Source organism: Pipra filicauda, unplaced genomic scaffold, assembly GCF_003945595.2.
Source record: "Pipra filicauda isolate LSUMZ 115617 unplaced genomic scaffold, ASM394559v2 scaffold6_size6359152_pilon, whole genome shotgun sequence".
In the NCBI taxonomy this organism is placed as follows: domain Eukaryota; kingdom Metazoa; phylum Chordata; class Aves; order Passeriformes; family Pipridae; genus Pipra; species Pipra filicauda.
In genome coordinates this window covers 1,849,445-1,861,641 of record NW_024104865.1, presented here as the reverse complement: position 1 = coordinate 1,861,641, position 12,197 = coordinate 1,849,445, and the positions used below count along the sequence as shown (strand labels likewise).

At 41.5% G+C, this 12,197-nt stretch overlaps 1 protein-coding gene across 6 annotated transcripts in view; it reads right to left on the bottom strand.

Annotated features, from left to right (window-relative positions):
* The window catches only part of SMOC1 (SPARC related modular calcium binding 1), a 132,695-nt gene that overhangs the window by 7,651 nt on the left and 112,847 nt on the right, over window positions 1-12,197 (bottom strand). For all 6 annotated transcript variants that reach the window (XM_027716889.2, XM_027716891.2, XM_027716894.2 and 3 more), the window contains one exon: window positions 4,549-4,796. In XM_027716889.2, the coding sequence (XP_027572690.1) occupies window positions 4,549-4,796 (248 nt within the window). The remainder of the gene's footprint in view (window positions 1-4,548; window positions 4,797-12,197) is intronic.

The following is a 12,197-nucleotide window of genomic DNA, read 5'->3' as shown; positions in this document are numbered from 1 at the left end:
TCCTCAGATCCAGTAGAAAGTGACATGCTGTTTAATTACACACACACACTTTTAATTAAGATATTTAGATCCTGTTTCTGGACTGCAGTCTTGGTGGCTGGGTTCCACCTCAGAAGTCCTCATGGCCTGTGAAGCACGCCCAACACCTACCATCTGACAAGCTCTTGGACAGCAAAGCAATCACGGGATCTGAGCTGGCAGAAGGGAACTTCCCATCAGCTGGCAGAGGGATATTTCTTCCCTGCCTATTCCCTTAGCTCCTCTTTAGGCAGGCACAAAATGCTGACTTGTTCTTCTGAATTTGGAAGAATACAGAGGCAAAACTCAACTCCAGCATTTTGCAGCCAGCACAACTAGCATAAGCCTTACTCAGATGTATAGCTCTCCTCTCCAACATGACTGGACTCCAATTTATCTCGGGTCCAGTAACTTTCCAGCAAAGCTTTGCAGTGTGTGTCTATCTCCTCTCAAGGACCCTGCCTTTTGACTAATGCAGAGAGCTAAATTTGTTCTTTGATCACAGATGGTTCCTCCCTTAACTCAGACTGTGCAGACTGCACTGAGGAATGCTAACTTTTAACAGTCTGTTTTCCTTCCACAATTCCTCAAACAGACAATCCTAGATCTAATGATGGTAAAGACCGTTTCTGGCATACTCCAAGCTAAAAACCCTCCCTGCCTGTTCTGCCCCAGTTTAAGAAACTATTTGCAGGCTTCTGCAGATCCTCAGAGGCTGACTCTATGTGGCTGCTCCATTCTGAGATTCAGAAATGGCATTTTTCCATGCAAATGGTCCTTGACAGAAACAAGTCAGGTTTAAACAGAGGGACAAGAGCTGTGCAAAGTGGCAACCAGACCTAGCAGATTTTCCAGCAGCTTTCTAAATCACCATAAGGATGGAATAGGAAGGGTTTCTGACAGACTGGACAACTACTTTCCTCATTGAAGAACCACTGGCTGGCAGTACCCACATATTAAGTTACCACAGGCATTAAGAACCTGTTGAAGAAGGGAAGAGAGAGAGAACTACGCACCTCGCACAGATTTGATCCTAAGCTGGAAAGAGCTCAGATTCAGGTTTGTCCTTATGAATACCCCAGCTGAATCCTCACACATAAATCTTATTTATTTAGACTCTTTAGTCCCTGAGAGGCATATAAAAGTAGTGATTTATCTATGCCCTATGCTTCCTTTAAGCAACACTATTTCCACATTTGGATGGAATTGGCCACAAAAAATGGCGAAACACTGACAAAAATGCATAACACTTAATATCTCTATTCCTCAGCATCTCAAATGCTACAAAATTTGTATTATGTTTTATTTTCAAAATCATTATAAGTGCTCAATTTGCTGAGCAGGAGGCATACTCATCTGGAATGATGACCCACTTAATTTTAGTCCTTATGCTACTGAATACCCAACCACAATTTGGAACATCTGAGCTAAGTTCATTTGTAATGATGTATATCAAGGGGAAATTATGACTTTCCTTGCCTCCTTCCAACCCTTCCTCATCCAATCCAGACCAGAAAAACCTTTCAAACAAAGCTTTTGTTAAAACAAAAACATTTCCATGAAAAGTTTTGGTTTCATCTGATGGCAGTTTACAACTGAAAGTACATCATCAAAAAGGTTCCAACTAGCTCTTGGCTTGAACCTACAATGACCTCAGCCCCAGCAGATCTTTGGAGGCCATGGTACAGAGAAAGAAACAAACAGCAAATACATGGACTAGTTGATTGACTACATTCGCCCATGATCAGGATAAGGGAAAGTTAGAGAAGGGGTAAGATCGTAGAATCATAGAATGGTTTGGGTTGGAAGGGTGGGCAGGGAACCCTTTCACTAGACCAGGTTGCTCAGAGCTCCATCCAACCTGGCCTCCAGGGACAGAGCACCCACCACTTCTCTGTGCAACCTGTTCCAGTCCCTCACCACTCTCACAGTAAGGAATTTTTTCCTCATACCTAATCTAAATGTACTCTCTTTCAGTTTCAAGCCATTTCCCCTTGTTCTGTCACTAAATGCTCTTGTAAAAAATTCCTCTCCCTCTTTCTTGTAGGCTCCCTTCAGGTATGAGAGGGATGCAATTAGGTCACCCCAAAGCCTTCACTTTTCCAGACTGAACAATCCCAATTCTCTCACCCTTTCCTTGTAAGAGTGGTGCTCCATCCCTCTAATCAACATTGTGGCCCTCCTCTGGGCTTGCTCCAACAGGTCTGCGTCCTTCTTGTCCTGGAGACTCCAAACCTGGATGTAGTACTCCAAGTGGAGTCTCACCAGAGCAGAGTGGAAGAGCAGAATTCCCTCCATCACCCTGCTGGCCACGCTGCTTTTGATGCAGCCCAGGACACGATCGGCTTTCTGGGCTGCAAGTGCACATTGACAGCTCATGTTCAGCCTCACATCCACCAGCACTCCCAAGTCCTTCTCGACAGGGCTGCTCTCCATCTGTTCATCTCCCAGCCTGTACTGATACTGGGGATTGCCCTGACCCAGGTGCAGCACCTTGCACTTGGTCTTATTAAACCTTGTGAGATTCCCATGGGCCCACTTCTTGATGCCATCCTATTCTTAGGTGTGTCAACCACACCACTCATCTTGGTGTTGTCTGCAAATCTGCTGAGGGTGCACTTGATCCCTTTGTCTGTGTCACTAATGAAGATATTAAATAACATTGGTCCCAATACAGACCCTTGAGCAACACCACTGGCCACTGATGCCCATCAGACTCTGACCCATTGATCACTACCCTCTGGATGTGACCATCCAACCAATTCCTTATCCACCAAACAGTCCACCCATCAAATCCACTTCTCTCCAATTTAGAGAGAAGGATTTGTGGGAGACCATGTCAAAGATGCCGACCGTTTCTAAATTTAGAAGTTCTTATGAATGGAAAGCATAGAAAACTTCATGATTTCTTAAAAAAGATCCATCACAAACGTGCTTATTGAACCTCTAGAGCATTTCCCTCAGTCCTTTCCTACACAGTAGTACCTGCTCCCTGCACTGCCCCCTCCACTGGCTTTTTAGTCCTCATCGTCCTTTAACTTACCCATTTATCTTTGATCCTCAAGGCTTATCAGGCCTGTAGAAGGTATGTGGAGCTGTATGACAAAACAAGATCAGAGCCCCTTTTTGACCACAGTCCTGTCCTCACACAACAGAAGAAAACATGAAAGGTCAAAGCTGCGTTCCCAACAAACAGTTGGACAATTAGGCACTCACAATGTCTCTCTGCTTTCTTTCCCCTTAATATGGGCTCAAAGTTTCACATTTTCTTTCTTCTCTACATTTGATTTTTTCCCCTTCCATAAACTAAATTTTGAACAGTCAGTTGGCCAAGGCAGCAGATTCCAGAGTCTTATTCCAGGCCAAATAGCAATAAAACTCATTTGGCATATCCATCTTATTGGGAAGGTAATAAAATTAAGGATTGCTATTTTGGTATGTCATTCCTCAGTAAGGTACTGATGACTATAAAAAAACTTGCACTGGGCTACGGAAGCTGAATGCTTCTTACAGCTGACAAGTAATGCAACATGCCTATTATGGTAACTAAGATGTTTATAAAGCACCTAGAAAATGCAACTTCCCAACACCCAAATGTACTGACTCCCTTCCCACTTGTGCTAAACCTGAGAAAAGACCTAAGGAAATGTTAAGATGGGACAAAGAAAGCTACCCACCCTTCCCAACTAGCATGACAATTATAAGAAGAGCTGTCTGCACAGACAAAACACCTGCACAGGATATTAGTCCCCTGGAATCTCCCTGTTTGCCTTCTCCTGCCAAGCAAGTCTGCCCACAGTCAAGAATGACTGATAATTATTGAATTTGGGTTGAACAGTTTCAATTCATAAAATTTCCAAAAATACCCATTTGGTTCAGGTCCCAACAGATGATGAGGTGAAGATGAAAAAGCAAGAAAAGGCAGGAGGGTGGGTTGATTGCTCAGGCACTAAACAGAAAGGAAAATAGATTATTCACATGCCTTATTTCTCCCCCAATCTTGAAGTACAATTTAACTCTGAAAAAGTATATCCCTGTGCTTTCTTTCTAAGTTGTTCTCTCCCCATCATCCACTTTCCTGCATGCTGAATTTAGCAATGAAAGTAAGTACTATATCTGTTAATCAACAGGGTCTCCAGAGAAGGCTGGGTCTGTGCTGACTCATACATCATCCAACCCTCATCGCTGAGACAACCCAATACTGTTAGCAGGGTATTACTCAGAAGGGTCTTGATCTGATCTGAACTACAGTTTCCAAGGACTTCTACAGTACAAAGCAGAGTTCTTGTCAAGGCTCATCTGTTGCCCTGTTTCTGTATAGTCTTAGCACAAAGGTCTGTGATAAGGGATATAAGATGGAGCCATAACACAAATAACGAATTACATTTGCATGGCAAGGTATTAATCCCAGTCATTTTCTCACACAAACTGTGGCGCCTTTGAAACAGTTGGGAGAAAACAGATTCCTGAGTTTGTCATAACTCCGTGTCAGTTTTTATTGTCATGCAATGGGGAAGAAAAGGCACTCACCTCCTTCCTTGCTGACTCCCAAACACCCTTTCAGTTCCTGAAGCGAGATCGACTTGTCCTTGTTAAGATCACAGTAGTCAGTGAAACGTCGGGCACATTTCTTGGGCTTGGCTTTCTTCTTTACATAACGTTTGAAAGGCTTTAGCTCCCGCTTGTTGATATCATCACTGCTGTTGTTGTCCAGCTGGCTGAAATACCAGTGTACCACTCGCTCCTCTAGTGTGTGGCTGGGGTCTGGCTCAGAGAACCTGGAACAGAGGAAGCACAGGCCCCCAAAAAATGGGTGCTCTTACCAACACTGTCAAGCATATGCTGAGGAGCAAGAGCTGCTCATCAAATCAGGCAAGTGTTATGCCATATTTAAAGAAGGCAAAAAACCCAGGTCTTCCAACCTCCTCCTTTTAGCTGGGCTCTATTGAAAGAGATAAGCTTTTTCTGAAAATGTCCTTTAGCATTAACAAGTGATGCCAAGAGAATCTTGGACTCTGATACCCTCAGTAGCTCTGGTTCTCCTCACAGCAGTTGCTGAAACTGTCTAATCCTGGAACAACCCCCTTTAGAGGGTAAGAAGCAATATCCTTGGTCCTTCTGACCCTTGGGTTCCCATTCAAGTTACCAGCAGGAGAGCCATGAGTGTCTGCTGTCATGATAGTTTTTGTGACAGCGACATCTAGACTTCAGAAAGGGAACAAATTAATTTAATGCAAGAGACATTCGTTATTTGGAAATGTCCTTGGCAAGATACAACATCTCCCTGTATCTGTACTCCTGTGCTGTATTTTCAGCCTTTTTAATGCTTTTCACGTGGCTGATTTACACATAAGAGTTCCACAGCAGACAAACACCACAAATCCATTAAAAGCAACACTACAGATTTGGCAACTTCAGTTTGCTTCACTTCTTACTCGTTGTGATATTACAAGCTTGATGCTGTTTGACTCATTTTATTTCTATGGAAAATAACAATATCAGAGAGGAAGAGAAGAAAAAGAGGAGGAACAGCAACAGCTATAGATGCACAAATAGAGAACGCTGACTTTCAACATCAAGCCATCCTGAACAGGCACCGTTATGTCATACCATTTAAGCAGTGTCTAGTGCTCTGCAGCAGCAGTAGGAAAGGGGTTTTTCCTCAGTGATACTGAGAACCAGGGAAGAAATTCTTTCTAAGCTAGCCTGTCTTTTCTCCATATGATAAGCATGCCAACAGAGAAAGCTGAAAAGATGCTGAAATGAGGCTTGAGACTTAAGCCTTTTTGCTTCCAAGAATAAAGCATTTCAGTGCATGGAAATTAGTGGATAGGTAGTCAGACATGGTACACTGGCACTGGTTGCTCTGACTTGTTCCAGGAGACATACCCAGCTGCTGCCTAAATTCCTTCCCCAGGAAGGAAAGAGGAACAGTTTCATGCTGCAGGCAGCCAGATTCTCTGTGTGAATTTGGAGTATTCTAGCTGATGGGGAAATACAAACCCCAGCACCTTTTAAATGTACTCTAAGACTGTCACCAACCTTGTTTCAGAAACTAGTAGGATCTATATTTAAATGGTCCCTAAAAATTTATTTGTTGGTAACTAGAAGGGAGAAAATTCTTTTCACTTTCTGGTATGACCAGTTTTGCCTTTAAAACACAGCTACAGAGCCTGAAAAGTAACCCCCCCACCCTACCACCATGGTAAATTAAATCATTAGTGATGAGGAATCTATAACATGCAGAAAGCAAGAACTGGCACTTAGATGGAGAACAGAGATCCTCATTAACTTTCTCTGATAGCTTTTACAAATTACCTTAGAATATAGAAAGATGACCCCTATCCAGAGATCCATGAATCCTTACAACATGTAAACACTCACAGAAGGGAGAGGCAAATAAGCTGCACAACAATTTTCCCAAGGTTTTCCTTGAAACTATCTCTATCATTTAATTCTTAGCTGAGAGGCAGGCTGGCATTCAGTCACAGAAGCTGGTCAGTGAACAGCAGAATAAACACTGTGCAGGAGAAAGAACAGGTTAGGAATAAGTCTGGGGTTTTTTTCCTAGCCAAAATACCAGGCAAGCCCATAGATTCACCTGTGGACAAGCAGAAATTACAAAAATCTCCCCCGGAAGTTAAAGGAGTGCCCAGATTTTCAAAACTGTATACGTTGACCAGGATGACAGGAGAGAACAGAAACACATCCTCTGCCTGGTTTTTATGACATTTATTAACATAACTATTGGCCTCTCTCCCTTTTGGAAAAGAGCTGGCTATCATTTGAAGACTAGCATGTTTCCAACAGCCTCAAGGAAGTTCTGTATTGCCAGGAGCAATATTCTGCTTTTGCTGAGATAGAAGAATAAAACATGAACTTTTATAAGTAAGATTCCCCTTGTCCACACCTTGGCTTGCGCTTTGTTTCCTGAAGGCCCACAACTGGAGAAGCAGAAATGGAAAAAGTAGCAGAGCATCTTAGAACCAACATCAGAAAGACAACAGATAGGAACACAAGCTTCTTACTACCTGCTGAAGAGACACTCAGAAGCAGGACTTAAAAGTGCCTCTTTTCATGAAGAACACCAAGGAAGAGCTCTTATGAGTTACCAAGAGAAGCAACATAACTCTCTTCAGCACTTCCATACAGAAAATCAGGGAAATCTACAAGTTAATACAAATACATTGACTCATGAGGTGATGATAAATTGATCTTTGCCATTACAAACATGCTGAGAGCTCATGCTGAAAACTGCAGCATGCTAATACAACTAAAGGGAATTAGTTTAACGTCTGTGACTTTAGGAGGAAGGAAGATACAGCCATTTCTGAGTTTATACCACTTCCTGTAAGCTGCCTTAGCAGGACTGGAATTCCTAAGATGTTTGCCTGCTCTCTCTGATTATCATCCAGAATTCTGGCACAGGAAGCATCCACATCATCTCAGTTCAGTCATACCTCCCTGGCTCATGAAATCATATGATACATTAATGAAGGCTGAGGTTACCATACTTTGACTTTGACAACTGCCCCTGCAAGGCACTTAGACAACACCATGAAACATGAATTCATGCAACTTTGTAGCACTGCTAGGCCACCTAGCTTTGATAATATGCATGACACCAACCATACCTGGTGGGTCAGCTGAAATAAATCTGGGGCTCTAATTGCCCTGCAAGCACAGACTTGGCAAGAGTATTCCAAGGGAATTTCCTTCTATTTGCCCCCCCCCCTTACTGTTACAAGAGAAATAAATCAGCTCTCAGATGCAAACTTCATCTGTTGGGCTGCCTCTCTACTCATTCAGACCATAAAGGAATCATAAACACCAAGACAGAACAAAGCTGCCTTGTACATTCTCAATTTCCAACATCTCTTGCTTTAACACCAGTCACACTGAAATCCACTGAATTCCACTACCTCACTTCAGTGCTGTAGCAGCTTTGTAAGACCTAGTAAAGGCAGACATTACCAAAATATAGATGGTCTTCTCAGGTTGACTGCATTACAGCTGTACTTACTTTTTTTCCTAATTGTTCCTCTTTAGCACTCTGTAGCAAAACAATCAACCCCAAAGAATGAGTACTAGGGTAGCAAGGAGCTCTGTGCAAGCTGCTTTTCCAAATGTTACCTGCTGGACTGCTTTTGTACACAATCCAGCAGGTTTAGCTCAATTAGCAGCATAAGCCCACCAACATTCCAACAGTGAGAAGCATGGACTGTCAGTAACAGCCTAGGACAGCAAAACTGCTTTCTCAGTTGTCTTACAAATTTATTAGCATCAAGTATATAGTTGTCTCTAAGTAGGCTTTTGCTCCTCCTTGTGTATAATGTGCTAAGAGCTCTGTCATAGCAGAAGAATACTTAGTTCTTAGGTGGCTTATGCTTGGAGGTATGTGAGTTAAGGTACTGTGACTTTTAACAGCACTATCTTCCAGCTGAGGCACACTTCAACAGAATACTTCACATCATCTAGTGTAATTGGGATACAGGCAGAACACACAGAGGCTGTGAAAAAACATGGATATAACACTTTTGTAAGCTGTGCTGAATTCTGAATCAGAGAGAAGACTGCTAAAATATCAAATAGGCAGCTTGAATATGCACTTTGCATGCCATCTGTAATGCTTTCCAGTCCTTGAGGCTCCTTGCAAGAAAGGAGGAGTTAACTAGCAGGAAGGACCAGGGAAGAAGGGGAGATACATATGGTGTGCAATCACATTATCCTCCATAGAACTGTGCTGTCAAAGGGTAATATGACCGCCTAAATTTTACCACATAAATTGAAGTCCATTCCTGCCAAAGGTGATCCTTTTTCTCCGTGAACACTTGCAGCCTCATTGCATCCCACTGCACAGGCTGCATGGACCCACAGTACTGCTGCAGTGACAAAAAATCCTAATACAAACTACTGCTTTGACAGAAAGCAAGGCTGCAATCTCTGAAGTACCCACCAGATGATCACCTATTTGAAAACTTTTAGAAAATTTATTCTTCTGTAACACAAACTTTATGTAGCAACATTAGCAGCTGAGGCAGAAGGAGGGAAGGGCAGTAAGACCAGCCTAACATCACCTAGATGGACTGCAGAGACTACGGACCACAGGGTTTCATCATTCCAGGATGAAAGAACAAAGGACAAGAAACTACTAGCACATGCAACAGTGTTAAAAAAAAAAAATCAAGTCCAGCTTTCATTCCTAACATACAAGGCACATTTGTGGTCAGGATGTTTACAGGAGTTTAAGTTGTAAGTTTCTATGACTTGATAATATTTTGCAAGATGGAAAGTGACTGACCCTGCCAGTCAACGCCCATGACTGCATTGATGATGTCCACCAAAGTGCCAGCAGGGAGCAGTGGAAAGCAACAAGTTTAACAAATTGAGGTAAAATCCATAATTGTTCTTTCTCTGCTTCCACTTCTTACTCCCCTTTTGTTGTTCTTTGCAGTTGCCTGTTTTAAAGTTAAAGGCTGTAACAGTGGAACACTGTTTGAATCAAAGAGGATTACTCTAATGGAATTGCAAAAGGATCCTGTATTTGTTTTCCTATTCTCCCTTTCCTGTAGCCAAAGAATCAAGAAGCCAACAAAAAACTAAGCTGTGTTCAGACTAAACAAAAGGGTACTAGGCAGTCCAAATTCATTAGGGGAAATGCATAATTCCTCTACAGTTAAAACTTCAGTTATCTCCCTATTACAGTTTCTTCCTCTCCTCTGGCTAAGTTGTACATGAAACATTACTCTCAACTTTTCTGAAGACTGTGGGATAAATAATTTAGAAAGTTAAAAAATAACCTCCCTTCACTCATCGTTGACAGCTCAAAAACCCTCCTCTCACATGATCTCTCCTGTATCTTTAATTAGGCTAGAATTTCAATAAGAGGACAAAGAGAAGTTGGTATCCAACTTGAATTGAAACACAACATGAATTGAGCATTAACTTCCCTGTGCTGTTTGAAAGTGTCAATCTTTATTAAAACATGGATTGACTTCAGAATGCCCTGGAGATGTGCTGAGCTGTGCTTGCCTGCTTCAAACTGCTGAACTACAGCATAAAAGGGAACCTCACAGGCATTTTCGGAAGTATGTTTTGGGGGTATTACATGGGGAACAAGTGGCAACTTTAAATGAAGGGACATAGCTGCTGTGTTACATAATAAGGGTGGCTGTTGTAAGCTGCCCTTTTACCCTAAATTCCACAGGGCAGTAATATTTTTGCTGATAATGTATCAAGCCATAGTGCACACATTTGGCAACTAAAACTCATTTCTGAATCAGCAGGGACCAAAGAGAGTTTCTCAGATCAGGGAAACCCAAGCTGGGATTCCCTTTGATCTAGTTTAGTTTAGGCTCTGTGCAATATGAATATATCAGAATTAGAAAAAAGACTAAAATGTACTAAAGCAAAGTATAAATTTTTTAAGTGCTGCTCCTATTATATGCTATTTACATGTGAACAATTTCAACAATGCTTCTTTTCAATACGGATACCAAACACTGGATAATAAACCAATTTCCTACAAGTGCTCCCTTAATTACTTTGAAAGCATACAGTAACAAGATGTGCCTTGGAATTATTACATAAACTTAAAATCAAGAATGAATTTTACCAGAGATTTTCTGTTTCAAAACTCTAAATGAAGTCTATGTGGCTATTATGCTGTAATATAAACCTGGGTCACGAGGAAGGGAAGTTCTCATCTCATTTACATTATTGTAAAGCAACAGTAACTCAATTAAAGTCAATAGCTTTGAACTTTCTTAAACAAGACAAGACCTATAAGGGATTACAAGGTTGTTTTAAGCATGCCCAGTTAGAAAAAAAAAAAAGAGTCTTATCAGGTTTTATTTACATGGCCTGCAGGAATTCAAGTGGTACTGCCTCACTTCGCTGCTACTAGATTGTTTTTGGGTGCAATTTAGCACAGCTCTATGTAGTATTTTAAAAGCAGATCTCTAATTTCTCCTCATGCTCTGCCCTCACTCCCTCCCCACCATCCCTGCAAAAAATAAAAAAGCTAATATTAATTGCAAAGCCACAGACAGCTTTACATTATAAATAGGTAAAGTCTTGAAGACAGCAAACACAGGAAGTTTTTTCACTCACATATCCAGATCCAGACTGAAGGCAGCAGGGTAATCTAATCTGATTTCCTGTATATCATACTCATAAAATGTGAATCAAATTATTCTTAGGACCATAACTCGGGTTTGACTAAAGCAAGTCTTTCTGAAACACAACAGGCCTAAGATGAAAGCCTTAGAGAGAGGGAATTAGTCACCTCCCTCATGACTTCATTCTGCCTTAGATTTGCCCTCACTTTAAAGAAATTTTGATCATGAGTTTGTTTATATTCAGTTAATCATGTTCTTCCCTGATAGATTAAAGAGCCTGCAGAGTCTTTGTCCCTGTGGAGATACTCAGATTATAAAAAATCTTTCAATCTTTTTTTTTGTTTCTCTTAATACCCTGAGGAAGGCTGAGCTCCTTAAGACTCTCACTGTTAAGCTTTTTCAGTCCTTGACACTTTGGAAAGGTTGTTCTCTGCGTTTGGTCCTATATTTTAACACTGATGCATAAAGATGCATATTGTACGTTTGTATCATCTTCCTGCTGCCACGTAGAAACGGGAATGCTCCCCCACCTACCCTAAAACTCGTACATGCGGCTTCTCTGATTAAAATACATAGGCCCAGTTGACATGGGGGTATAGCTTGCTGTTTGCCTAGTCTGCCCCCTGTATCAAGCATAAGGTTTGCTGCTGATATGTTAAAAATTTACCTTGGATAATTAGATGCACTTGTTCAAAACCTAAAAAAGGCCCAGGAGAATAAAAAGCTCAGCTCTATTAAGGAGCAGAAAGAGGGAAGCTAGAGAGGGAACCAGTGCATGTTTAAATACAGAACCTGTTCTGCCATCATTATGGCGAAGACGGAGAAGAGACTGCAAAAGTGAAGCTTGCCTCACGAATAAGGAAAATTACATTAAGACATTAAAACTGACATGACTGATATTAAGAAAAATCAGATAGTGACATCTTTAGTTTTTCTTTTCAACAAGAACTGGTCAGTAAACATGGGCCAGGGAGATACAGGATAAGCATTGTCATAAATACAGTACTTGGTTAGTTGTTAAGGCTGGAAATTAATTAAACATACGATTAACACAATAGG